Here is a 25,614-nt window from a genome sequence, read left to right on the forward strand (position 1 = left end):
TGTTGCGCTTGGGGTGGGGTGGGGTGGGGTGGGGTGGGGTGGGGTGGGGTGGAGTGGGGTGGGGTGGAGTGGGGTGGGGTGGGGTGGGGTGGCTAGTTTTGAGGAGGAGAGGATCGAAGAAAAACTGACTGAAGCCACGGTGAAAGACGGGGAGAAAGAAGGGAGTGGAGTGGAGTGAGGGGGATGTGCAACACGAAACGCTGAAGACTAACAGCGACACCTGACCAGAACATTTGCACATACGTATATATACATATATATATACTTGTATATTTATATACATGTATATAAATGTGTGCGGGGGGAGAGGGGGGAGAGGGAAGGGGAAAACATATATAATATAATATATATGTATATATATGTTCATGTACATCTCCGATAAAAGAAAGCGGAAGACCCACTGCCCTGAAGAAAAAAAAAACACGGGGCGAGAGAGGGAGAGACACACAAACACACAGTCACATAGAAGGGGGCCTCCGATAATTGTTGCGCTTGCACTCCCGCGCCGCTCGTCCTGCCTGACGACCCCTCAGCTAGCGCCGTCGTCGTCGCCACCAGTGAGCCGCACAGCTCGCATCATCCAGGCCAGGAGGCGATCGTTGTGCATGGCGCTGGCCGCCACACTGGATGACAAGGTCGAAGGGATCGATACTCTCTTGGTGTAATGGGCAGGCGCGCCAACGTGTGATGTTAACGGCGTTGCTGGCGCTGGTGACGATGCTCCCATCGCCGTCTGTGCACAAGGCGCTGGCGGAGACACACGACTCGCCCCAGCGCTGTTATAAAAGGCGCGCTGCTGCGCGCGGCGCCGTGCAAACGTAGATGAAGACGCATACGAATCCGCCTCCCCATTCGAACCCCCGCCAGACCTGCCGTACATTCGGCACGGCACAGCGGCAGTCCCCGCCTCCGCGAAGAATGCCGAGGTTGTTGTATGCCAACGGTGGAGGCTGTCAGTCACATCCGCAAGGCCGTCTTCACACTGAGCAAGGTAGTACGACGGAATAGAAAGGAGTGTGTTCGAAAACAGAGGTGGTGGTGGTGGTGGTGGTGGCGGTGGTGGCTCGCGCAACTCTGACGGCTCGGTGGACGACACCCGCGCGGGTGCCATGATGCTCGCCGCTTGCGAAAAAACGCGAGGATCAAAATCGTCACAGCCTGGAGCGCTTGCTGGGCGGAGTGTCGGCGTCGACGCAGCCGGTGTGGATGTGACTGGCAACGCGCCAATGGTGTCCAGCGCAGCATCAGTGTGGTGCTCAGCATTTACCTGCGGCGGATGTATGACGTTGTGCCCCTTATCTGGTTCTTTCTCTTCGGCTGCAGGCGATGAGGCGGTGTGTTCGCCGTCGATGCAGGCGACCGGCCCCGACAACGAAGGAAACTCTGGTGGAATGCCCTGGGACTGGGCATTGTGCAAGCACACCACGAGATCAGCGGCTGAACCTGCAGAGGAGGACCGCAACAATGGCGGTGATGTGTGCAATGACAATGTTGGGACTGCTGCCGCAGTCTCCACGAGAGCAACCTTCGCTTCACATGTTGGTACCTCTCTATGAGGTTCTCTCATCACGACCGCCATTGCCACCGCTGCTGTGCCCTCTCCCTCTGACGCATCAACATCGAGCGCGGCTCGTGGCGGTGGTGGTGTCTTTGCAGCGACCAAGACACTCCTCTGACTCACTCCTGCGGGGTCACTGGGACCCACCACAGGAGTAGCCGCCTCTCTCTCTCTCACGAACGTATGCACTGTGTCGCTGGCATATACACGGCTGGGCTGATCGACAGCGCGGCCCTCGAAGAGGGACTCCATTGCCACGAGTCGAGCTGCTTTGGCCACCGCAGAACCGCTACCCAGACTGCTGACCTCTACAAAATTTCCTGCACCATCTCCTCCTAACGATCCCGCCATTGGAGTCACTACGACTCCAGCACCGCCGGCCTTCCGCTGCAGGGAGGGCAGCGTCGCCGAGCGCGACGGCGTGAACAGAGCAGTGGCGGTGTCCTCCGCGACGGTCGGCTCTGTCGTCGCCACCCATGTGCCCTTCTCTTCCACGGATGAAGCCTCGCGAACTAGACTTTCCCTGTCCGGGCTTGCAGAAGCAAAGCCAGACGTGGAGCACCGCAGCGGCGATGAGACCTCTCGTAATAGAACGGCGTGGTTCTTCTGCAGTGATGTAGATGGCAAGGGCCTCAGTCGACTCAGAGCCTCCTCCGTGCTCGTCGCAGAAGCCGGCTGCGCATGCAATGCTGCGTCCAGGCGAGGCGCGTCGAAACACACGTTGCAGGCAACACCACCGACACCATCAGCCGCTGATGCGGCAGCGGCTGTCCGGTAAAATGGGAAATTATACTCTGCGTGCACCGATGCATTCGCACTGCACCGAGGCGAGGGTACAGCGCACTCTCCCTGAGCCCTTGGAGACGTGGAGAGCATCTCCATTGTCACCCATCCGCCAGTGTCGCCGTTGACGTTGCTGGCGTCTCGCTCCGGGCTTAGCAAGTAGGATGCCAAGTGGGAACCTGTCGCACCAGAGATCACAGGCGGGGATGGGAAGCTCGTCCTTGACGCCGAGGAGCTACCAAGATTGATAGTGCTGCTCGGCGTCAAGGACGAGCTTCCAGCTTCTGCGGGCGTGGTCGGGATCATGGTGGCCCTGAACAAAGCAGAAGCAGCAGTTGCTGTCGCAGTCGCAGTCGCGGATGTGGCTAAGGTTGTGATTACTCCTGAGTCGGCGCTGGATGTGCCACTGGAGCTGCCTTCGCCCCCAGTACTGGCAGTAGCACCGATCTCGAAAAAGACATCCGAGACGGACGCCAGGGTCGTCGAGGGACCACACGCCAACGGGAACGCCGCCACCTTGGAGGAGGTGTTCCGTTGTGGCTCGAGCGTCGCCATGCACGAATTGAGCGCCAAGGCTGTGACGGTCATTGGCGGTGAGCCTGTCGTCGCAATACAACTCCCTGTGGAGTTCTTGAAGGTGCTAGGCCACATCTGCGTCAGCTGGCGCTGGTGCTGCTGCTGCTGCTGCTGCTGTTCCTGCGCACATGCACCATGAAATGCGTTTGATGAGATGTGCGCGACGCTACCCATGCAGAACGACAAGATATCAGGCTCACCTTCGCTGTCCCTGGCAAACAAGTCGTCCACCGCATCCTCCGCCTCCATCCCTTCACCACCACCACCACCGAGGCCGCTGCACGTGCCCACCTGCGCAGGCGTGCTCGCCGTGTTGGACGACCGCAGAATCGTGGTCAAAGCCTCGCTGCCCTCCTTTCTATCGACAGCGAGTGAAGTTCGATTGAGACACAAGTCCGCGTGCCTCTCTCCCTGCGCCACTAACGTCGGCAGCGTCGGGGAGGAGTCCAGTGAGGGAGTCTCTTCGACTGCGGACGCCTCTGTTGTCAGCTCTGTGACCAAAGCGTCTGCTTCACACACACACTCATTCGTTTCGAAAACACTGTGCACCACTTCTGCCTTTGCCGCCGGAACAGCCACCATCGGGGGAGGAGAACGCAGGCATGATCTGAGCGTGTCAGTCCCTGAGTTGCCACGATCCCCCGGCATCACCTGCACAGACGTCAGCGCGCCGGCCATATTCATCACTTCCCTCTCAGCCCCCTTTCGCATTTGCAACTCATCAGCGCACTCGGACGAGCGCGCCGCGACCGTGTGTGAGGGATACGACGGCGCCCATGGAGACGCCGCATAGAGGGACGAGTGTTGTGTGTTGTCCCCTGGCATTACTGCATCCCGAAAAGGTGTCGGCAGTGCGCTGTCTGCGACAACGTCGCTTCCGCTGCTGCCAGTGTTGCTTCTGTCGTAGAAACGACTCGGGTCGTCGTGGTTGTCCCCCTCCACGATCGTATGGATGCCCTCGTCATCGCACACGTCATGACGGAGAAAACCGGTGATTGGCATATCCAGTTGGGAATGCCCATCATCGCCTCCTCCGCACCACGACTGCTGCTCGCCGCGCAGGGATGCTGGCGACGCTTCTGTGTGAGTAGAAGAGCGCACGCGCGTCCCTGCGACGTTAGCAGCTGCCCCAAGAGCCAAGTCGACATCCTCTGTTGAGACAGAGAGAGTTGTGTACGACAAGGAGAGGCTTGCCGCGGACGCTGGAGGTGGATGCGCAACCACGGAAGGTACATCATTGTCACCTCGCTGCTGCTCTGGCGATGGCAGCGAGGCTGCCGACTCGCAGCCCCTTGGGGACTCCAGAGAGGCGCCCGCTACGTCCCACAGCTCCGCCGCGTCGGCGCCGTCACTCGCGTCCTCATGCGACATCTTGACCGCCCTCACCCGCTCTGCTGCGGCCACGTTCCTGGGCGAAAAGTGAGGCTCCACTACCGCAGCCTTGGCGCCCCCCTCATCGTCTTTCGTATACTCGAATTGGGAGTTGACACCATCGCAGGGGACTGACAACGATGACAACGCTGGTGTTGTCTCGACTAAAAGCTGCGAGGACTGAAGCAGTGGCGGCGCTTGAGGGCCCCCCCTGTGTCTAGGTGAGTCCCTATCCCCTCTTGAGGAGCCCTGCGGGCACTGTAGAAACGGTTTTGCTGTGTTCAAGAATACTGCCTCGCTGGCCTCCTCACCCCCTCGGGCTCCAGTGGCAGCGTGGGCGTGCACCTCAAAAACATGGAGACCCGCATCACAGTCGGCAATAGAAGATGAACAAGAGAGCAATGCGTGTTGCTGCTTCTGCTGCTGCGGCGGCGGCGGCGGCGGCGGCGGCTGTCGTCGCCGGGAGGTACTGCTTGACGTCAGTCTGATACTCATTGTTCCACTGCTTCGGCTGGCAGTGTCACTCACACTAGCACTGAGTGACGGGTGATCGCCGGCGGTGGATGACGGCGTGATCACGGTGATCGTGGTGGTGGTGGTGGTCAACGTAGGGGTTGTTGTGTCGGCAGATACCTCCACCAGTGCGCGCGCTGGCGGTGTCGTACTCCTGTGCATCAAGGGAAAGACATCTAGCGATCCCTCAACACCCCCACCGCCACCCTCAGTGGTGAGCGACACTAGCCCCACCACTGTCACAGCGGCAGCCGAAGCAGCCGTTGCAGTTTCAAGAAGAGGACCGCTGCTGAGAGCCTCGGGCCCCCTCAGCGGAAGCAGGGGTGCACCTGGCACCATCATGGGCAGTGCGCTGGATGGCGTGGACGTGTCGCTACCGCAGCGGATATCACGCGCGGTGGACTCCATGGTCTCATGGATGAGTGCTACCGCACTCGAATCCCTCTCGGCAGGCATGTCGTATGGGGAAACAAAGGCCAGAGGCCGTGTGTCATTCGTCTCTCCCTCAGCCCCCACTGCCACGGCGGCAGGCGCGGCTCGCGGGAGTGCCTCTACACCCATTTTATGAGACTCTTCGTAACGTGTCATCGAAATATCAGAGGTGGTCAGCGACTGCCCATGCGAGAGGCCGACGTCATGGGCCTCGAGACGGCTGGTACTCGCCGCCGAAGCAGCAGCAGCAGCAGCAGCTCGCCCTACGTCGCTGACGTGCGCGTTGGAGTACAAGTGAGACGTCGTGTAAGCAGTCACCACCACCTCCCCCTCCTCCTCTTGGACTTCCATGCACGACGCCTCGACTGAAGGGGTCGACTTGGCAACCAGCGGCGAGGATATCAACATTGAGCTGGGAGAAGAAGCGACATGTGTTGCCGGTGATCTATCCACAGAATGCGTGCACTGCTCCTCAAACACAGATGTGACGACAAGGGCGCTGCCCCTCGCCTCCTCATGCGAGCTGAGCACCGCACTTCCCATCACCGGTTCTTCGACCGACACACCTGAGATATCGCTAGCCACGGCTTCACCAACACCTCTGTGGATCGACGCTGGTGGGAGAGGCGCTACGAGCGGCGGTGGTGGTGGTGGTGGTAGTAGCATCCCCACGGACGCTGGCGACTCACCTCCAGGGAGACATCCACTGCGTTGGGCTGCCGAGGCGGTGGTGTCGTCGTTCCCGTTGGGGTCAGAGTGCCTTGAGCTAAACAAACTGCAGCGAGGTGGCGCGGCAGCCAAAGCTGGGGTGGAGCCACCGCAACAGTGAGTGAGTGGCTCTTGGAGCCCAGGAAAGAAATGGCTCACCGAGGATAGCGGGGGCGAGGTGCACCTGCTAGTAGGTGTAGCGCAGGCTACTGAGGAGAGCGGGTCCGAGTGCTGCGGCTGCTGCTGCGGCTGCTGCTGCAACTGGACGAGAAGAGTTAAGGGCTGCGTGTATAAAGACGAGCCTCTGGCGCTCGTCAGCTGCGTCGTTGGTGTCGTTGACCTCGACAAACAGGAAACGGCGCTTCTCTCAGTATTGGACACGCAGCCACCACCACCACCATCACCACCCCCGCGAGCGCGAGCGCTAGAGCTGCTGCTGCTGCTGTTGTTGTTGTTGCTGCTCCACATGCGGTGCCCGCCACTGCTGCAAATATCATGCCGTCCAGTCGACATTGTCGTGGCGCTACTGGTGCTTCTTCGCGTGATGGGGTGTATGTACAGGGTGCCCGACGTGGACACGTTCGACGCCCTCGACGATGACGAGGACCTTCGTGGTGTGGTGCCCCCCCTCCCACCGCTACAGTGATGATCCGAGCAGAAGCGCTTCGCCCTGAGGGCCTTCGGGTTCGTGGACAAGACTGCGTGCGTTGTCCTCTCCGAGGTAGAGACCATGGCAGAAGAGCCGGAGTTAAATCTTTCGACCCCCTCGCACCGCGCGCCGGCGATGGCCAAGCTGTTAGGGGTGGTGGCCAGGACGCCACTGCGTGCGGATTGAAAAGAGGTGCTCCGGTCGCCACATGCCACGGCGCCGCTGGGCACCAATGCAGTCACGTCAACAGATCGGATCTGGGAATCAGGGCGGCAGTCCGAAGGCCGGTTCTCTCCGCCTTCGTTAGTCGGTGGTTGCACCACCAGCGCGGCCTCGGTGGGCGTCGGCGATGCCTGCTCGTGACGCGCGAGAGTCGGGTTTTCTTCTGCCTTTGCGTCCTGCTGCACCTCTGGGCAGTGAAGATGAGGTGTACAATTGATTACAGAAGCTAGTGGCGAAGCCTTCGGAGCACCCCTAGATGCCCTCCTCCTCCTAACCGTTGCGACCTCCTCACTTTGCGCAGAGGCAGCGACGCCGCTTGGTTCCTGTGAGCCGAGTGGTGCCGTCGAAGCAGTTACGACAGTGCGGAACGGAGACGATTGTGCCGCTGCAAACGCCGGTGCAGCCGTTGTCGCGGCCTCTTCACAGGAGTAGCCCGGCACATGATCATCTACCCACCCCAGGCCCTCTGCTACGCCCATCTGCACGCACTGCTCGACAGAGACGCCGCACACCGACTTGGCGACGCCGCTGATGCCAACCCACAGAGATTTGAGGTGCTGCTCGGTTAGTCGGGTCAGTCGCTGATGTCGGTACCCATTCAGCGACGATGTGTAAAGGCCCTCAACATTGAACGTGGGCCGTGGCCATTGGCCGCCGTGGCCGTCACCGTCGGAGTCAGTACACTGTCGGTGTACTCCCCCCAGTGGTCCCCGCAGCTCTGGAGAGCCCCTCCCGGCCCCCGCACAACCTCGTAGTGCGTCGTGTCCACAATCAAAGCCCTCACCGCTAACACGGCCTCGGTGAGACTCGGTAACGGCATCCGTCTCCCTCACCCTCAGCCCCCTCTGCGGCGCAGAAAACCTCAGCGGGCTCACCGCTGTCGTGTGGTCCCCGACGCCAGCAGGACCGTCACGACTGCCAAGCAGTCCGTCCATCTCGCCTGCACGGTTCCCGCACGCGTCAACGCCTGCCTCTCCGCCTGCTCCCGAGTGCCGTGCGACCTCGGTGTCTGTGATAGTGGCAGCGGCGGCGCCGGCTGTGAAAGAGACGCTGTTGGTGGCCTCTACCGACTCCCTGTTGCCCGCGATGCCGCCCTTGATGTTCTGTGCGGGGTTGGCCCCCGCAGAGACTAACGATTTTTTAGGGAGAAGCGCTCTCAGCTCGTCTAGGTAACTGCGCACGCATTGTGCATCGATGAGTGCGACCCGCACTTGTGAGAGTAGAAGCGGCTCACGCTGACTTCGTGGCGTACGGAGAGGGCGGCCTGTCATTGCCAACGTCGACGCCGGCGCGGCCGTGGGGCACTCAAGCCCCACCCATCCTGGGTCCCGTAACAGTGGTGTGGCAGAAAAGTGCACCTGCCTTTCTCGCCTCCAAGATGGGAGCGCGGGTTCTGCCGAGCGCGCTCTCTTCACCGCTGGCGAAGGTGTTTTATCTGGCGCTGGAGGAGGCAGAGGGCGGTGTATGGTGGAAGCGAACACCGCCATTACGGCCTCCGTACGGCGATCGTGGCCGCCCTTCCTCAGCGGAACGGTCAACGGCGATTGCGATGAGCTCACGATGGGTGAAGACGACGACGACGACGACGACGACGACGACGAGTGGATCGCGGCAAAGGAGGGGTTCTCTCTACCTCGCGTGCCGCCCATCGCTGCCTTCTCGAGCCCCTCCTCGTCGCTCCCATCGCGTTCATCTTCGCTGACCGGCGGCGTGGTTGATGGTTGCTGCGTCACAACAGAAGCGCTCCGCGGTGGCAGTGCGGAGGACGAGGTGCTGGTGGGCAGCCTCAGCGCTGGTGTCATGGTGGACGGTGCTCCCGTGTCGAATAAGTCCCTGGCCGTATCTGGGCATTGATGTGGCAAGTCCACATGCGTACAAAAACAAAAAGGTCTCCTGTTGCTCTCTTGTGCGGTGCCTGGCGTCCCAGCATCCACTGCCTCGAGAGAATTTGATGGAACTACATGCGTTGTTGTTTGCCGTCTACGACAACATCGACAGCTGTCACCGGCGGTGGTGACGGATGACCGTAGCGGGGTGCACTGCAACTCTTGTGAGCGGGCCGATATACACGGCGAGTGTGACGGTGCATACATCCTGTCGCTCGGGGCGCGCATGAGCTCCTGTGTGACGCCTCCCTTTTTCCCCGAACATATGAGGAACGTATTGGGTGCACCGGCGTCCGGGCCCCGAGTGGATACTTGGGGCCCATCATGAGAACGCTGCCAGCTCTGGGGAGTTGGCCTGCCCTTGTCCTCGCTGTCTAGGTGCGCAGCGTTCTCAACCAGCGACGACGACGACGGCGGCGGCGGCCGTAGACACGAAGCGCGAATGAGTGAACCGGCCGCCTTGCGCGGCCGGCGTCGGCGGAGAGTGAAGTCGCTGTCAGTGCTGCTGTTCCCATCGAAGCGGTCCACCGCTGCTGAGAGATCTACAGACACAGTACCGGCCTCTTGACACTCTCGCTGCTGCTGCTGCTGCTGCTCCCGCTGACGCCCCCGGTGCCTGTCCGAGAGCTCTGCAGCTGTGGCCCTGGCATCCGGATCTAAACCTTGCAGCGTCGGCACGGACGCTTCGTGCGGGAATCGATGATGTGATTCGGTGTTGTCTACACCGAGGGCCACCGTTCGGGTGGCGAGGCTTGTCACGGAGACCATGGGCGGTGATCCCATAGCCGACACCACCGCTGATGAACCGACACGGTGCGTCGAGTGAGCGGGCCGGCACGACGACGACGAGAGCGGGATCGCGGACCCGCACGGCAGCAATGCTGCATCCTCTGTTCCACTACTGGCAACTGCAGGGCCCGCCGCGACGAGGCTGGGTTGGGGAAACGAGTTTCGATTCCTGCCATCCCCGGCTGTACCAATGAGGTCAGTGCTCTGACCCGTGCAACGCACATCTGGCGAGAAGCGCAGCGGTGGTGGGGTTGACGCCCACCACACTGGTGGCGGGCAAGACGAGGCAGACAACTTGTCGGTCAATGTCGACGTTGACACACCCGCCAACTCCTGCTGTTTCCAGTAGCGCAAAGAAGACGCGGCATCTGTGGTGATGGCGCTCGAGCTGCGAGGCGCCTCTCCTGGCGCGCGAGGAGTTACAAATGAAGAAGACGGCGACGCCATAGAACAGGCGCCGCTCACGTCAGGAAAGCTGACCTGAGCGAGATTCGCAGCGAGGCCGCCAACCACGTCCTTCCGCTCGCCATGTGTTGGATGCGCAGCTGCTGGGTGCAGAGCCGTCCGCCACGCAATGGGTGCCGTTGCATCACCACCACCACCACCCTGGGCGTCGTTGGAGGTGACAAGTGGTGTAACAACGACATGGCGGCTAGATATAGCGGCACTGTCCTCCGGAGAAGCGGCGTCGAATTCACTTGCAGCAGCAGGAGCAGCAGCAGCAGCAGCAGGGGCGGGGAGGGTGTCTCTGGCGGCAGCGCTCGAACAAAAAAACGAGCAGCCGGGTTGATGTTGCACAGCCGTAGACGGCGCTACACCCCGGGCTCTCCATCGACGAGGCGGATACAGACCTCGCTGCTGTACTGCGCATGAAAGACTCCCCGACGTACATGCGCCGCGCACAGCACCAGCTACCGCAATTCTACTGCCAAAACTGTTGCACCTCCTGCGGTGTACCGCACCTACCAGCGACGAACGCCCAATGGATCCACCGAGGCTGCTGCTGCTGCTGCTGCCGCCGTCGGTACGTGGCGACGGGCCCGGCATCGTCTCATGAGCAGGCTCAAGTGGAGGAGAGGAAGAGGGGTCTACTGATGCTGCATCGGGCGGAGCGGCGACGGCGTCGTCGGGCGAAGACAACACGGCTGCAGGAGACCCAGTGTGCACCGCTGTAAGTGAGGGAAGCGGTATCGATGACATCACTTTTGCCTTTTTTTTATCTGCTGAAGCGGGCGAGAAAAGTGAAGCGGGGACAATGGGAAGGGGTGTGGCATAGGCAGCCCTAGAAACAACAGCGGCTGGAGAGAGGGAAGGAGGGTGTGGGGGGGGGCCCGCTATGTGTATATGTGTTTCCTTATATGGAGAGAGAAGGGGAGGGGGAGTGAAGAGGAGAGGAGAGGAGAGGGGGAGGGGAGGAGAGGGGGGGGAAGAGAGGTCTCCGCACCCCCCCTCCCACATTTGGGCCTTGTCTGTTCGAAGTGATGTTTCGGTACACAACCGTCAGCGAGGTGTCCCTCCAGGGAGCGTCGATAAACCAAACATGCATGTGAATGAGTGTGGGTAGTGTGTATACATATATATTCGGGGGGGGGGGGGGGACGGAAGAGGAAGAGGAAGAGAAACGGCTATTCCGTGCGTGCATCCGATTCGTGCGCCACGAGCCGCCGCCGCCGCCGCCCCCCCCTACACACACACGCACACACATTGCCCCTCTCCATCTCAACAGAAGACATCTTTCAGTGATATTCGGATGTTTTTTTTATGTATCATTTTTTTTTAAGGGGGTGAAGATGAAGAAGTGCCATGCATCCTCCCATCCCCCTCCCCCCTGGCGGGGGGGAGGGGGGGTACACACACACACATGGGGGGACGAACCGCTTTCAATGCGGGCAATGGGAGAGAGCAGCCATGGCAGCCTTTGTGTGAGATGGAGATGGAGGCTCACAGATAGAAAAACTGACTGCCACTGACTCATCGCCGGCGACCGGCGCCACTCGTGCGCTCTGCCAACCCCACATCTGGCGTCTGTGGCTGTAGTGCATCCATTGTGGAAGAAAGATGTTGCATGACCGCAGCAAACGGATCGGCCATGTATGCAGAGACAGTCTGGACCTTCTGAAAAAGCTGCAGCTCCTCCTGCGCCACGGTCATGCGCTTCTCCGCAGCCGTCCTGTGTGGAACAGTAAGGCGGCGTCGCAGCGCCCCGACGGGGTGTTGCGATGACGCCGTCTCCTTCTTTGCACTCTTACCCAGTCTGCGCTTCGGCCCATCCTTTACCTGGTTCGTAGTGCGGCGACCGACAGCCTCCTTCAGCCTCATCGCTACTGGTGCGCGTCCGGTGCGACCATGGCGCTGCCGAAGAGCGTCTCGGATATGCAATGCCACTTGACGATCCGCCTCCGTCGGCGATTGTGCAGCCAGCGAGGCCGCTGTCGTCCCACCCGCAGAGGCACTCGACGGAGAAGACGAGAGGACGTTCGACAAGGGTACTTGTTCGCTAGTCGCGTGCTCCGCCTGTTGCCTACGATCGATTTTGGTGCGCAACTTCACACGCTTCGCTGACTTGCCGCCGGCCATAAGGGATAGAGGGAGGGGAGGGGAACACACAACGTGTATGTGTAGATGTGTGTCTCCTCGCGTGCAGGTATGCGAGTAGAAAAAAAAAAATGGATCCCAGACTCCTGTTTGTGCTGGGGGGGAAGAAGCGGGAAGGCAGGGATGGAGTGGAGTGTGTGAAGAACGTAAAAAGAGAGACACTTGATAGAATGAGGAGAACTCACGCCACAGTCGCACACACACACACACACGTGCCTGTCGACGACGTGTGTTGTACAGAAGTGCGCGTTCTCAAAATGTGGTGACAGAACCGGAGGGTGGGGGAACGCGTAAGCCCAATTTCACAGCGTTAGGCAAAGAGAAGACCACAAGACGACAACGACGACCTGGAGAGAGAGAGGAGAGAGGAGGGTCCCGAAGAATACCTCGTAACGAGGCAGCAGGGCTACCTCTCTGTGTGATGTCGCCATGCACCTCTCTCCCCCCCCCCTTTCATAACGGATGAGCCCTGTCCCTTTGCATCAAACGCACGATAATTTGTTTGTGTGTGTGTGTGTGTGTGTACTTTAGTTTCGAAGTCTCGTAGCGTAGCAGTGAGTCCAGCAGAGGGGGGGGGAAGTAAAAAATAAAAGAAGCACTGCGCGCCTGACGCTCCTACTTTAATGTGTCAGTGTGTACTGGATCACACGTCCGTATTGCATCTCCTCCGCCAACACAACCGGCTTCGTTAGCCAGTGGGGCTGCTTGAACAAAATCCGTGCTGCGTGGCAGCAATTGTTGGTGTTGCTGTTGCTGCCAACTGGCGTGGTAGTGTGGCTCGTCATCAAAAGAGAAGGTTGAGGCTGAGGAAAGAGGTTGTCCATTCGCACCAGATTTGGGCACCAAGAGGGTCGTCTTAGGTGACATCGTGGAGGTCGGTGTGGCGGGAAACGTGAGGGACACGTTAGAGCGGGGAGCACTACCCAACAACGTGTCCGCATGTGGACAGAGACTGGAGACTGGTAAGCGCACGGCGCAGGAGACGCCATGCGTCTGCGAAGAAGTCGTCGTCATTAAAAAAATAGCGATACAACAACTCAACCTCTGCTGCGTGACGTCGACGCCTGCGCTCCACGGCCGTGGGAAAGCGAGAGGGTGCGTACCTCCGATCCCAAGCGTGGTGCGCACGCTCACTCACTTTGATCACGTCCCCGCGTCTGCCAACGGTGTCTTATTGCGGTTCAACAAGCCAGACGTCGTGTCGCATGCGCCTGTTTGCCTTTCTCCCGTCGTCCCGCCATCGCTGTTGGGTGACGCATCCTCACCAAATACACAACTCCACCGCCTCGGCAAAGTTTGCAGCGAGACATCGGGGTGGACGTATACTAGCCACGTGCGTGGACCTACCATCAACGGCGGCGAGCCCGTCAATGGAGTGTAAGGCAAGGGAGAATCAGCGAAAGTGGGTGCAGCACGGCGAGAAGTCCCCGCACCGCGACTGCGTTGGGGCGCTGGTCGTTGAAGCCGCAGCACAGGAGCGCCCCGAGCAGGCGGCGACAAGGACAGGCCATGCCGAATGTAGTCCACCGTCTCGTCGTCACTCGAACCGCGACCGTCACGGCGCCGAGAACGTTCCTGGAGACGATCGCCGACCCGCCCACCACCACGCCGCCGCCCTTCTTGCACTGCGCACGCCCACTCCTCCAGCTCCCCAGTTAGGCAACCTACACGGCGGATGCAGAAAGCAGTACAGATGCAAGAGGTCAAGGCTGTGGTTGGAAGCGGGTGCGGTGCTGCAGCCCTCAGCGAACACCCACGGCAAATGGGGCGCGCTTGCATGAAAGAGGACGCCGAAGTAAATCCACTCGTGCTGGTGTGCCAGGAGGACGCCGACCGCCATGCGACGCACAGAGCGCTGCTGCAGACGAGCACACCTCCGGGATTTCAGACAGCGAGAATGAAGGGGGAGTACAAGGCGTTGAGAGAGAGGCAGCGTTCCGGCGCCTGTCTCGGGTGCGGGGTGTGTGGTGTCGACGATGTGCGTCGACCGCTGTTGGCAACCGGGCATCGATGCTGTAACGTGTACATATGCTGCCGTCGGGTCTGGGTAGTAACCCGGCACACAAGGCAGCAGTCGCGCTGCGGGACTCGTGTTGTGGCGACGATGAACCCACACCATCTCGTCTACGAACTCGTGGTTTCGACACGCGGTTCCAGTGATTGTGGCCAACGTCCTCGTATATCAGACGTAGACGGATACTTGCAGTGGCAGCGTTTTTTTTTTTTCGAGCAACTGCGGCGGCGACAGCGGTGGCCGGTGGAAGATCCAAAGCCGGTGGTGACTCTTTTGCCTTCAACATCGATGTTTGTCTGCACACGCAAGCACTCTGAGACGCGTGTCGGCTGCGTCCCCCGGCCTGTCGCCTCCGCGGCCCGTGAGAGCGGCGGAGGCGAAACGAAACACCGTCACAGGGGGGGGGGTTCCGAATGCACATGCTCAGCGGTGCGGATGCGGATGCGGCGGCTTGGTCAGCGGTGAAGCCCAAAGCACCAGCAGTGCTGCTTGCGCGGTCCGTTGCCATCCCAGGCACGAGAGTGTTTTGAGGAGTGGGAACAGGCGATCCTGAAGTGGACTGGGTTTTGGAGGGCGACGGCGACAGATGCGCTGCGCCACCCGCACCCTTGGCAGCTTCACCCTCTTCAATGTCGCGGCTGCCAGAGAGAAAATCGCAGTAGTTGTGCAGAGAACAGACAATGCCGCACAGAGCACCTGCCTGTTCGAGAGGCCCCTCACTGTCACTCTCGATGTCGCACGCCTTGTCTACCATGGTCACACCGTGTGGCCTGTTGGTCTCGTCCGCGCCTGTGGCCACCACACGCACTTGACGCTGACGTCTACGTCTGGCACACACACACACACCCACTGCTACGCCAGGCGTCTCCGCAGAGTGCACGCCGCATTCGCGGCTCAGTAAAGACGGAGGAAGCTGTGGCAAAACCGGGGATCGCGTGCAGGCGTCCCACACGGCGTAGTCGACGTACGATGTCGCTACGCCGGCATCGCTGCTCAAGCGGATTCTCTGCTACCTTTGTCGCTTGGGGGGGAAGATGCAGAATCTGGCGAAGCTGCGTTGCTCCTCGGGCAATCGACGTCCTCACAAAGGTAGTAGAGCTTGTATGTGTGAGACGTAGTCCACACAAACACAAAGGAAGGAGGGGGAAGGACAGAGGTACTCCAGACGGCCTCGTCGACGGCACGGCGGCTCGCTTGACGCCGAATGGCTCCGTCAATGCAACGTGTGGTTGGACGGCCAGTCGCTTCGGTCGCACGAGTCCGTGCAGCCGCATGGAAGCCCCGCCTTTCCATCAGCAACAGTCGCCTGCGCATCGTTTTTTTCTTGGCATGGTGTGCGAGGAACCACCCGCGTGCGACTGGTGGAGGAGACAAGAAGCATCTAGAGAACATGATGACGGGAACAGCACCCCCCCACCCCGCCACAGCCACATCGCACGACTTTTATATGTGCCCTCTCTCCCCCCCCCACCCTCTGCCGCTGCTGCCCCTCCCCCACCGGCGTCTCAGTATTGAGTGACGCCGTAGTCATCCTCGACAGGGTCTCTGTGTGTGTGTGTGTGTGTGTGTGTCTGTGTGAGCTCTCGGGTGTGATTGGAAGTGCCGTCGGCTCTCGCCGTCGCCATGCCCTGGCGCGCCAGCTGCTACACGGGGAGTGGAACCATGGCTACTTTCTTCGGCACCGTCCTCCTGCATGGCAGGCGTGGCAACGGGAGAGCACCGCAGGATTAGGCGCATAGCGCACGTGAAACAATTCTCCGCCAGTCGTACGCCTCATCGGCGATAACCGGGATCGGATGAGGCGCAGTCGTCGTTATTCCCCTGGCCTGGGCTTGTTGGTGAAGGGGGCCTAACGGCAGCGAGAGTAACGTCTGTCGCTGCTTTTTTTCTATCCACAGGCCGTACGTGGAGCTCCAGGGAAACAGGCGCTGTGACTCACTCATGAGAGTACTGCATGTGACCGTTCCGTCCACGTCAGTGCTCCTCCTTGCGCGCCCAGCCCGACTCCCATATGCCTGAGAAGCCATGCGTCCCGGACGCCCTGGGAGTGGCGTGCGGCTTCGGTTGGCCGTGCTCCAATGTCTTTCGTATTCATGAGCAGGGTAGCCACTATGCTACCGGTAGCACGACGTGCCCTTTGAAAGTGTGCCTCGGATGTGCGCAGAGAGGCCGAGAGTAGCGCTGATAGTGCGGCCATCACGCGGAGAGGAGATGGGGATGCGCCAAGGCTCTGCCGGCGCATGGGCCGTACACAGCAGCGAGTGCAGATATGTGCAGTGAGGAGGTTGACTCGTGAAATAATATTTTTTTTAAAAAGGGGGATATTAAAAACACAAGCCGAGAGCTCCGCGTGCGTCAGGAGTGATGCGCTCAGATGATGCTCTGTTTACCTGCATATGTATATACAATGAGCTTCGACCGTGTGCACGTGGTGGTGGTGGTGGTGGAGGGGGGAGGGGGGACTCTCTCCTCCTTCCTTCCCTGCCAACGCGGCTTCGCCTGTTAACGTGGGAGCGGGTTCGCGAATGTGTGTGTGTGTGTGCACACGACAGCGAGTGATCCCCCGGGGGTGTGACGCGGAGAGAACAGAGTGAAAGGGGGAAGGGGATGATGAGAAGTGGAAAGGAAAAGAAGGGGAGGGAAAAGAAGGGGAGGGAAGAGAAGGGAGGGGAGGGGAGGGGAGGGGAGGGAGGGACGATGTCGTGGTAATGGTGATGAGAAACATGATGGAAGAGGAGGTTGAGTTCCACTCTATAACTGCCTTGAATTCACAGTCCACTGTCCTCCCTCCCTCACTCCCTCCCTCCCCCGCTACCCCCTTTGATCCATGCCCCCTCTCTGTTCTCTGCGTTCTACGTCCTTGGGAATCGTTCTCCACTACCCTGGCTGCGCCACACACGGACGGTTGGTCATTCTGTGACCTGCACACGCGCCGTGGACTCAAGAAAACCCACGCCGCTCTCGCTGCCTTCTTCCCTTCCCCCATCACCACCGGCACCCCCTCCTCCCCTCCTCCCCTTCCTTCCTTTTATATCTGAGGAGGAGAACAACCACTATACACATTCTGGTAGTAGTAATAAGAGGAAGAGAGAGAGAGAGGGGGGGGAGAAAAAAAAAACTGCGAGAAAGGCACGACAACGATGGAGCAGCAGGAGCACGCTATGGGAGAGCTGGAGAATCAAGGGTGGAGTGAGGGGAGGGGAGGGAAGGAAGGGAAGGAGGGGGGTAAGATGGTCGCCAGAGGACGGATGATGTAGAAGCCTCCACACCACACGGGGGAACAGCGCGGAGGGGGCGGCGGCGGCAGCAGCAGCAGCAGCACACAAGTGCGGACAAAGATGGGTAAGATGGAATGAAAAGACGGAGAAGCCCACGAAGTCTCAAAAAAAAGAAAAGAAAAATGAGTGTCATCAAAACGTCGAAGCAAGCATCGAAAAGCAGAGAAATATACACACCTGTCACACATACAAATGAGCATCGGCAGACACATCACACATACGCTCATCCCTACACCTCAACACCTACACCAAACACACGCGGCCTCGTACGCGCGTTGCAAACGCTTAGCCGACAAGCTGACTGACTTGTCAAATCCGTGTAGGACGCAGCGGGCGATCGGACATGGAAAACGTAGAGGACGGTAGCGCATCGCTGCCAATGACCAGGCGTCGGCGATCGGCGACGCTGGCATGGTGTATGTTGTTGCTGAAGAGTGGGGAGTCGGAGTGCATCCTAGCGTAGGCGCTCTCGGCACGTCGAAAAGTTGGGGTGGAGACTGGCCCTGCAGCAGTGATTGCAGCGGTGTTGGTTGCTGCAATCGTTGCGGTCGAGGCCTTGTTGCGATTTGTGGAGCCCGTTGACGAAGACGAGAAGGCGAATATTTTATGCTTGAGGCGCGTGCGCACATCGACGCGGCGCCTGCGCGGTTTGAGGGAGGGATGCTGCGCAGTTGCAGCCACGCCAGGATTGGATCCGGGGGGAACAGTGTGCACACCGCAGACGGCTGCGGCGGTGTCGGTGTCGGCAGGGTCGATCACCGTCACGAGGAGGGGGTCGTCTGCGATAGCGTCGCCGCAGTGCCAAGCCGCAAAGGCGTGAGTTGGAGAGGTGTCCGAGCCGGCCCCTCCTCCCACGACCGCAGAAGTCGGATACACACGCGAAGGGCGACTGGAGTCCTGCCGAGCAAACTCTGCACCCGCGCAGCTCCCCGACTCCATCACCTCTTTGCCCGTGGTGAGCCCGCCACCCCACACGAAAACGCCCCCACCGCCGATGTGGTCACTGTGACCACCACCACTACTACACGGATTTACTGGGACGGCGCTGCTGCCCATGACTTGCATACGCTGCTCCATGGCACGGGTGCGGCTCTTGTGCTGGGCAAGTCGTCGCAGCAACGCGCGCGGATCAGCGCCATCTCCCGCCGTCGTCCCTGGCGCAACACCGGCGTCTTGATGCCTCGCTTCATTCTCCTGAGGCCCTGGTGCACGGCGTGCACTTGCCTTGACTAGTGGACGAGCCGACACGGCAGCCTCCCCCTCTGCACCCGTGTGTCTCGGGTGCCGATGCCGCAACGGTGAGACCAGTAAGGCCTCGTGGGAGTCGTGGTCCTTTCCATGGCCTCGACTGGAGTTAATTTTGCGGTCTCGCAGCCGTCCTTGTTGTGTGCCGCTTTCCCGGGCGCTCTTCGACTTCGTCGGCGTCTTCGGCAGCGGCGGCGGCGGCGGCAGGGTACCCTGGACGGTTAGTGGCGCGGCCGCGGCGACATTGACATCAGCGACCACCAACACGGGCGAAAACGGCTCTGCGAGCTCGCCGCCATCCAACGCGTGGTCAGACGGGCACAACGCTGGCGCTCGTGCTCCCATATCGGTGCAAGCGGTGGTGCTGTGGTCCTTCGAGTCCCCCCTACCACCCGATGGCTCGCGATCTGCCCCCGTAGTAGACACGTTAGGGGCGGTTGCCACGCTGTCACGAGAGACTGAGTTCGTGCGGCTACTGTGATTGCAACGCCGCCCGCTGCTCACGTAACTGGGGGAACCTCTGGCGGACTTTCGGCCCCTATGCTTCCGAGTAGTGGCATTGCCTCCCTTCACGGTGGTGACTGTCACCGCAGGCGCCGAAGTCGTCGCTGCCTTCTGCGGCGACTTCGGCGCTGCGGATAGCAGACGGGAAGCAGAGCGCGTGGCACTTGACTCCGTCTCGCTGGCGTAGCTCCCTCTCCGGGAGCCCTGGGAGCTTCGGTTCTCCTTGGCTGACTTGCTGTACAGTGGCACTACGCACCGGCGTCGCCGGCCCAGTCCGATCATCGATGACGCCGAGCGGAAAGGCTGCGTGAAGCGCAGCTTCGGCGTCCGCGGCGTCGTCACGACGCGCGTATCCACGGCGATCGCAGTCTTCTGATCCACCTCGTCCTCGTCCCCGTCACGGTCGTACCTGCGGGCCTCTTGTTGTGTCCCGGCTGAGCCATTCTTGCCGATTGTGTGGGCTGCATTCACAGTAGTGCACTGGCGCCTCGGCGACGTGAGGAACGCGGGGGGGTTCTTGCAGAGCGTCGACACGTGGGCGCGGTTTGCTGCCTGCCTTGGGGTGCCGACATGGTCCGTCAACGAAGGGAGCGTGGGTGCGTCCAGAGAGAGGTTGATGGACAGAACGTCTTTACCTTCCTGCCTCGCCGAGAGCAACATCGCAACCACATCGACTGGAGTCTCCTTGCTCCATTCGTCGTCGCGGTAGCTACCTGCCCTCGGGTTGGTGTGCGTCCGCTCAAGCGGCGTCGGTAGCGCCGGTGAAGTAAGTGCAGGCTGAGCAAGGAGACTGCTGCTCCCGTCGCCTCGATCCGAGGCATCGGGCAGGCAGCTGTCGCTGAGGGCTCTTCCCAAAGGAGAAGAGGCCCCCTGTGCCCACTCGCCCTCTGCACCTTGAGAACAAGAGGAGGCCCCGCGGCTGCGGCTTCGGCTGCGGCGGCTGCGGCGGCTACATGGCACGCCGTTTGCATCACTTTCCTTTACGAGAATAGATGCAGCGGTGTTGGCCCGTGGTGATAGCGGTTGCCCATCGATATCTACACCATCGTCACCGTCATGCCCCATTCCGCGGCTGCGCTGTCGAATACGAATGAGCTCATCGAAGCGGGCCTGGAGGTCCGGCCACTCCACCCCGCTGTCGGCGAACGGTGCAGTCGCCAAAGGTGCGCGGAGACCGCTCAAGGCGCGCGGCGACGGCGCCGTCGAGCCTGCATGATCGTCCGTAGCAGTCAGAGAAGCGGTGCGCTCACGAGTGGACTCTCCTTGGTTGGGGGCAGTGGAACCAGGGTCAACGTCACCTCTCTCCCCGCTAATGGGGCGTCGCCGGCGAGAGCCGATTATGAAAGATGGGCTATTGCTGCGCGAGCGCTCCTTGGCGCCGTCGTGGAGTGAGGCCTGAGAGCTGCCGCGGCGCCGGCGCCGCGGCATCGCCTTACTTTGGTGCGCTGGAAGCACTTCGTAGGGAACGTCTGCGGCGACCTCGTCAGCCGAGTCGTTACTCCAATCGAGCTCCTCCCCGCCTCTCATTTCGTCGGCTGTGTTGGCAGGCACCATTGCTGTGACGCCTGATGTTGGCTTCCGACGTCCGCTCCCGCGTAGTCGCCCACGCCGAAGCGCCCCGTCCATGTCCGCCCAGTCGGAGGGGTTCTGCCATTGCACCCCACGTGTCTCAAGCAGCTCCAGCCCTTCTGCCTTGTCGGCATCACACCCCCTCTCCTCCCCCTCATGATCGACAATGACAAATTCTCGACCACGCCAGCACTCCGGCAGGTGGAGACGCTCATGTCTCTGTTCAAACGAGAGCCACTGCTCTGGCCTCGCAGCGGGCGGAGTGACGCTACGCAGCCGCTCCTCCTCATGCAGGACAGACAACAGTCCGGATGTATTTGTTCGGTGCACAGGTGCCATGGGCGGACGCCGCATGGTAGGAACCGGTGGCGCACTCCAGCGACGCAGCTGATTTTTCTGGTGCTGCAACTTTGTCAGCGACGGCGAGGGTGGTGAGGAGTAGCGGTTTGACAGCCGCAGCAGTTGTTGTGCGTCTTCCTCCTCCAGGCTATCGATCGAGTTAGTCGGGGACCGCAGCGAGGCTTTGTGGACGGGGGAATCGTGAGCAGCTCCCTCAGCCGACGGGGATGGTGACAGGGTGAGCTGTCGGCACGCGGTTGCAGAACTCATCGCTCGAGGCCGACCCGAGACATCCTCGCAGCAGCCGTCTGTAGCCTCTCTCTCCGAGCCGTTAGGGAGGATTGACAACAAGGGGGAAACTGTAGAGAGGCTCGAGACATCGCTCCCCTCCGTTGTCATCGCTGCCAACCTTCCAGGACTGCCGCTGGCGTTGGTGTTGGCGACACCGACGTTGTGCTGATTGCTGCCACGAGACTCGACGGAAGCCCTATGGTCGCTGGAGTGGCGCACCACGCCACTCTCCTGATGAGAAAACCGTGGGGTCGAGGAGGACGATGAGGAGATCCATGTCCCAGAGAAGAGTGAGACCTGATCCCCCGGGCTGCAGGAAAGCAGCTGCGCTGGATTTGGGGACAGCAGAGATCCGGCAGAAGCTGTCGACGTCGTCGTCTGCCGCAGGTGCTCCAACGTGGCCCCCGCACCGTGGGACCGATGCGCTGATGCCTGTGTCGCCCCAACAGCGGCAGCGATGCTGCTCATGTTTTCGGAGCTGTGGCTATCCGGCACTTCACAAGGTGACATCCATATCGCGCTGGTACCACACCTGCCATGCGGGGAGTAGGATAGCATCGACAGTGGCATCTGGAACGGAGATGTTGAGCTGGGGATGACACCTCGTGTCATTGAGCCGCCGCCGCCGCCGCCGCCGCTCTCTTGACCGCCGCTGCCGCATCCCCCCCAAGTCGACGGCGGGCGAGAGAGCGGCGACAGCGACACACTCTCCATGCTTTGATTGGTGACGAGACCAGCCAAAGCGGGATCGGTGATGCTGCGGAGATGAAAATTACTACTGCTCGCCTGTCCAGAGAAGACGTTGGGCCACATTGGCACGCCATCACCACCCCTTGTGCTGCCGCTGCCGCTGCCGCCGGTGGCAAACTCGGCTCCTAAACGGCTCTCTCTTTCCCTGTCGCTCAGCCCCACATCCCTAGGCGAGTTGGTCTTCAGAGCAGTGCAGGCCAGGTTGCACAATTCGACTACCGCCTGCGGGTCCCTCGCTCCGATAGAGAGTGACAGCGTAGTCGCCGACGTGGCTACATCACCACCGTTGACCTCCGCCCTCACCGCTGAGCCTTGCTGGCTGCCCAGCGCCTCCTCGCAGCTCAAGGAGGGGGATGTGGAATGGGTCAACGCCGGAGCACTGTAGGGCTCTGGGAACGTGAGTCGCCTGGACGGTGGCGTGCTGCATGTGCAGCTATTATTATTACTATTACTACCACTCACGAAGGGCTGTCGCTGTGTGGCGACTATCTTAGTGAGCAACGGTGACTTCACCGGCGCCAAGGATAAGACGGTGCGCGCCTGTGAAAGCGTACTGGGCATCGCCGAGGCCAGTGCCGTTGCAGTACCCTCAGCCGGAGCGCACTGCGGAAGCATGCGGGGTGACACTTGCGGGGATGGGGATAGGCAGTTTTGGGAGGAGGAGCACATCATCGGGGCACCACCGCTCCTGACGCTAATGCGCTCCAGCGCGGGCCGCATCACGACGACAGACAGAGGAGTAGAAGACCCAGAACTTGGGTTTGTGTGATGCTGCCGCGTGTCGTGGCGAGCATCCGTAAGTAAGTACTCCTGCGGGAAGGAAGAGGGGGAGAGCGCTGTCGAAGCAAACGACTCGGAGGGGAAAGACAAACCATCGAAGCGGCCTTTGTTATCAACCGCCGTGCCATCGGCTCCATCGATGCTCCTTTCTCTGACGGCAGTAACAGGAAAAGCGATAGTCGGGCCTGGCTCCTTCGGCGGCCCACCCGTTGCGGGTGCCGTGGGGACGCGAAGAGAGATCTGAGACTGTAACGCGCGTTGCTGCAGCACGTCGCTAGACTGAAGCAGAGCTTTCGGGACTTGAGCGGCCGAGAAAACAGTTGTGGAGGTCCCGAGCGACAGTGAGCGTGACAACACATCACCACCAGCGGTGATGACGCGCTCGCTCGCGAGCTGGGCAACGGCGGCGTCGAGGTGCTGGAACAAAATCTCTTGCTTGTGAAGGCAGTCCTGGAAGCTCAGGGAAAATGCCTCCAAAGCGGCTGAAGCACCAACAGTGCGGGGGGGTGCGATGGACGAGGACGAGCAGGTCGCGTGTACGGGCCTCGTGGAGCTCGAGGCACTCGTCGAGGCGGTGAAAGGGATGCACGTCGGCAAGGACTCCGCTATGGCCTTCGTAGACTTGCAAAGTCGGCCTCGCTGGTGTTGTCGCGATGCCACCTTGCCGAGAGCGGGCCGCGTCACTCTCACCGGCCCACCCTGCGGACTGCGTGGGCGAGCGTTTGGATTGTGCATCTCCGATCGCCCTTTAGGAGGGCCGCGAACCTCTGGGTAGGCGCCTGTGGCCACATCACCTGAAGTCGACGGTGTCGCGGTGGTCAATACACCCTCCAAAAATTCCCGTGGAGCCACACGGAGTTGCGGGAGTTGAAAACGCAGCGCATTCGTCGAGTGAAGAGAACCCTGCTGGTCACCAAGGCCGTTTCCCAGATATCGCTCGCTGCCTTGCACCTCCTCCTCCTCCCCTCCCTCCCCACCACCACCGCCGCCGCCGCCGCCACCCGATGAGCTCGGACAAGAACCACTTACCTCACTTCCGAGTATCTCCCCGAACTCGGCCTTGCTAAACGTAGTCAGCAGGGACATGGTGGCGGATGCCGACGGCGTGACGCTACCTGATCCCTCCTTGGTCGCGTTCCTGGGCGTACCACTGGCACTAAAACCTCCTGCGTTTGTTTGCACTTGAATGGTGGGAAGGGTTGCCTCAGGGGACGCAGAACGGCCCGCCGAAGAGCACGAGGTCTGTGACTGCATGAAAGGAAGGAAGGGAGAGCAACACCAACGGACCAGGACACAGAGCCACGCGGGATGAACGTGTGCAGTTGAATAATGACCACCACCAACCCCCCGCCTCACAGCGGAAGAACACGACACGAAAACAAAAAAAAAAGAAACAGAAACACACACAGACACAACAGAGAGACAGACAGAGAGACAGACAGAGAGACCGCACAGCAGCAAGCGAAGAAAAGGAAGGTAGAGAGAGGGGGAGAGGGGGAGAGAGGGGGAGAGAAGGGGAGAGAGGGGGAGAGAGAGGGAGAGAAGGGGAGAGAGGGGTGGAGAAAAAAAGGGGGAGAAGCCTTTTACTATCCCGCTTCGGTTTTTTCTCGCTGTCTATTCCCCTTTACACACACTCACAAACATACACACTCCTCCTCCTCCTTCACCCCACCTCTCTCTCTCTCTCTCTCGCTTGCTTGCTTGACTATAGATATTCCTGCCCCCTTGATGGGGTAGCGGAGACACACGCACACACACACACACACACCTGAGCACTAAATACAAGCGAGCAAACAAGGGAAATAGAAAGTAATAATAAAAAGAAGGGGAAAAAGGGAGGGGGGAGGGGGGGGTAAGAGAAGACAACGACGCAGGAAATCACCAGCACCCTGAAGAAAGCGGGGGGCGGGGAGGGGTGGGGAGAAAGAGGAAGAAGAGAGAAGCACCAAAACACCAAAAGACGCAAAAAAAAAGGGGGTAGTAGAGAAGGAGGAGGAGTGAGGGGGAATGAGGGAGTGAGGGGGAATGAGGGAGTGGGGGGGGGGGGGGGAGGGGCCGCACTTCTCTCTCTGTTTTGTTGTTTTTTGGTGAGAAACTCTACGAAGTGATAACGAAATGGGAATTCTTGGGTAAAATTGGATAGGCTGATAAGGGGGAAGGCAAGCGGGAAGGAGAGAGAGGGAGGGGGAGTGTGGCGGAGCCCAGCATCCAGGAAAAAAAGGGGGTACTACCTCACTCGACACATAAATACAAAGATAATGAAAGAGAAACAGTAAAACAAAAAGAGGAGGAGGAGAGCCACCAAAAAAACCCAAGAATATACATATATATATGTGTATATATATATATATGTATCCACCTCTTCACAACACACCTCCTTCCAAAACCTCTCCCACTCCCCTCTCGCTATATATATATATATATAACACAGGAAAAAAAGGGGGGAGAAGGGAGAAATCTGTGTCTTGCGTAGTCTTTTTTTTTGGGGGGGGAGGGAGGGAGGGGGTCTTCTCCGGTGTCTCTATGAGAAGGGGAGAAAAAAACAAAGTAGTGCCTCAGTACAAAACGGGAGAGGGGAAGAGAGAGGAGAGAGGAGAGGGGGGTCAACGCGTCTCGACCGTTGTAACACAAAGGTCAGGGAGAAGAAAAAAAAAGAGAGAAAGAGATCCCCCCACTCTCTCCTCTCCCCCACGGGCTACAGTGATGCCTAACGAAATATACTAAAAGACACACAAGAAAAACAAAAGAAGAGCGCCTGTTGA

At 60.2% G+C, this 25,614-nt stretch overlaps 2 protein-coding genes across 2 annotated transcripts; both read right to left on the bottom strand.

The window, feature by feature from the left end:
• Positions 1-11,458: 11,458 nt before the first annotated feature.
• On the bottom strand, positions 11,459-12,064 carry JKF63_07587 (uncharacterized protein; the record flags this gene model as incomplete). Its single annotated transcript, XM_067903523.1, has 1 exon — positions 11,459-12,064. The coding sequence occupies one exon, from the start codon at positions 12,062-12,064 to the stop codon at positions 11,459-11,461; it is 606 nt and encodes a 201-aa protein (XP_067759955.1).
• A 5,619-nt stretch (positions 12,065-17,683) lies between these two features.
• On the bottom strand, positions 17,684-23,938 carry JKF63_07588 (uncharacterized protein; the record flags this gene model as incomplete). Its single annotated transcript, XM_067903524.1, has 1 exon — positions 17,684-23,938. The coding sequence occupies one exon, from the start codon at positions 23,936-23,938 to the stop codon at positions 17,684-17,686; it is 6,255 nt and encodes a 2,084-aa protein (XP_067759956.1).
• Positions 23,939-25,614: the final 1,676 nt, after the last annotated feature.

The sequence above is a fragment of the Porcisia hertigi genome, chromosome 2 (assembly GCF_017918235.1).
Source record: "Porcisia hertigi strain C119 chromosome 2, whole genome shotgun sequence".
NCBI lineage: Eukaryota > Euglenozoa > Kinetoplastea > Trypanosomatida > Trypanosomatidae > Porcisia > Porcisia hertigi.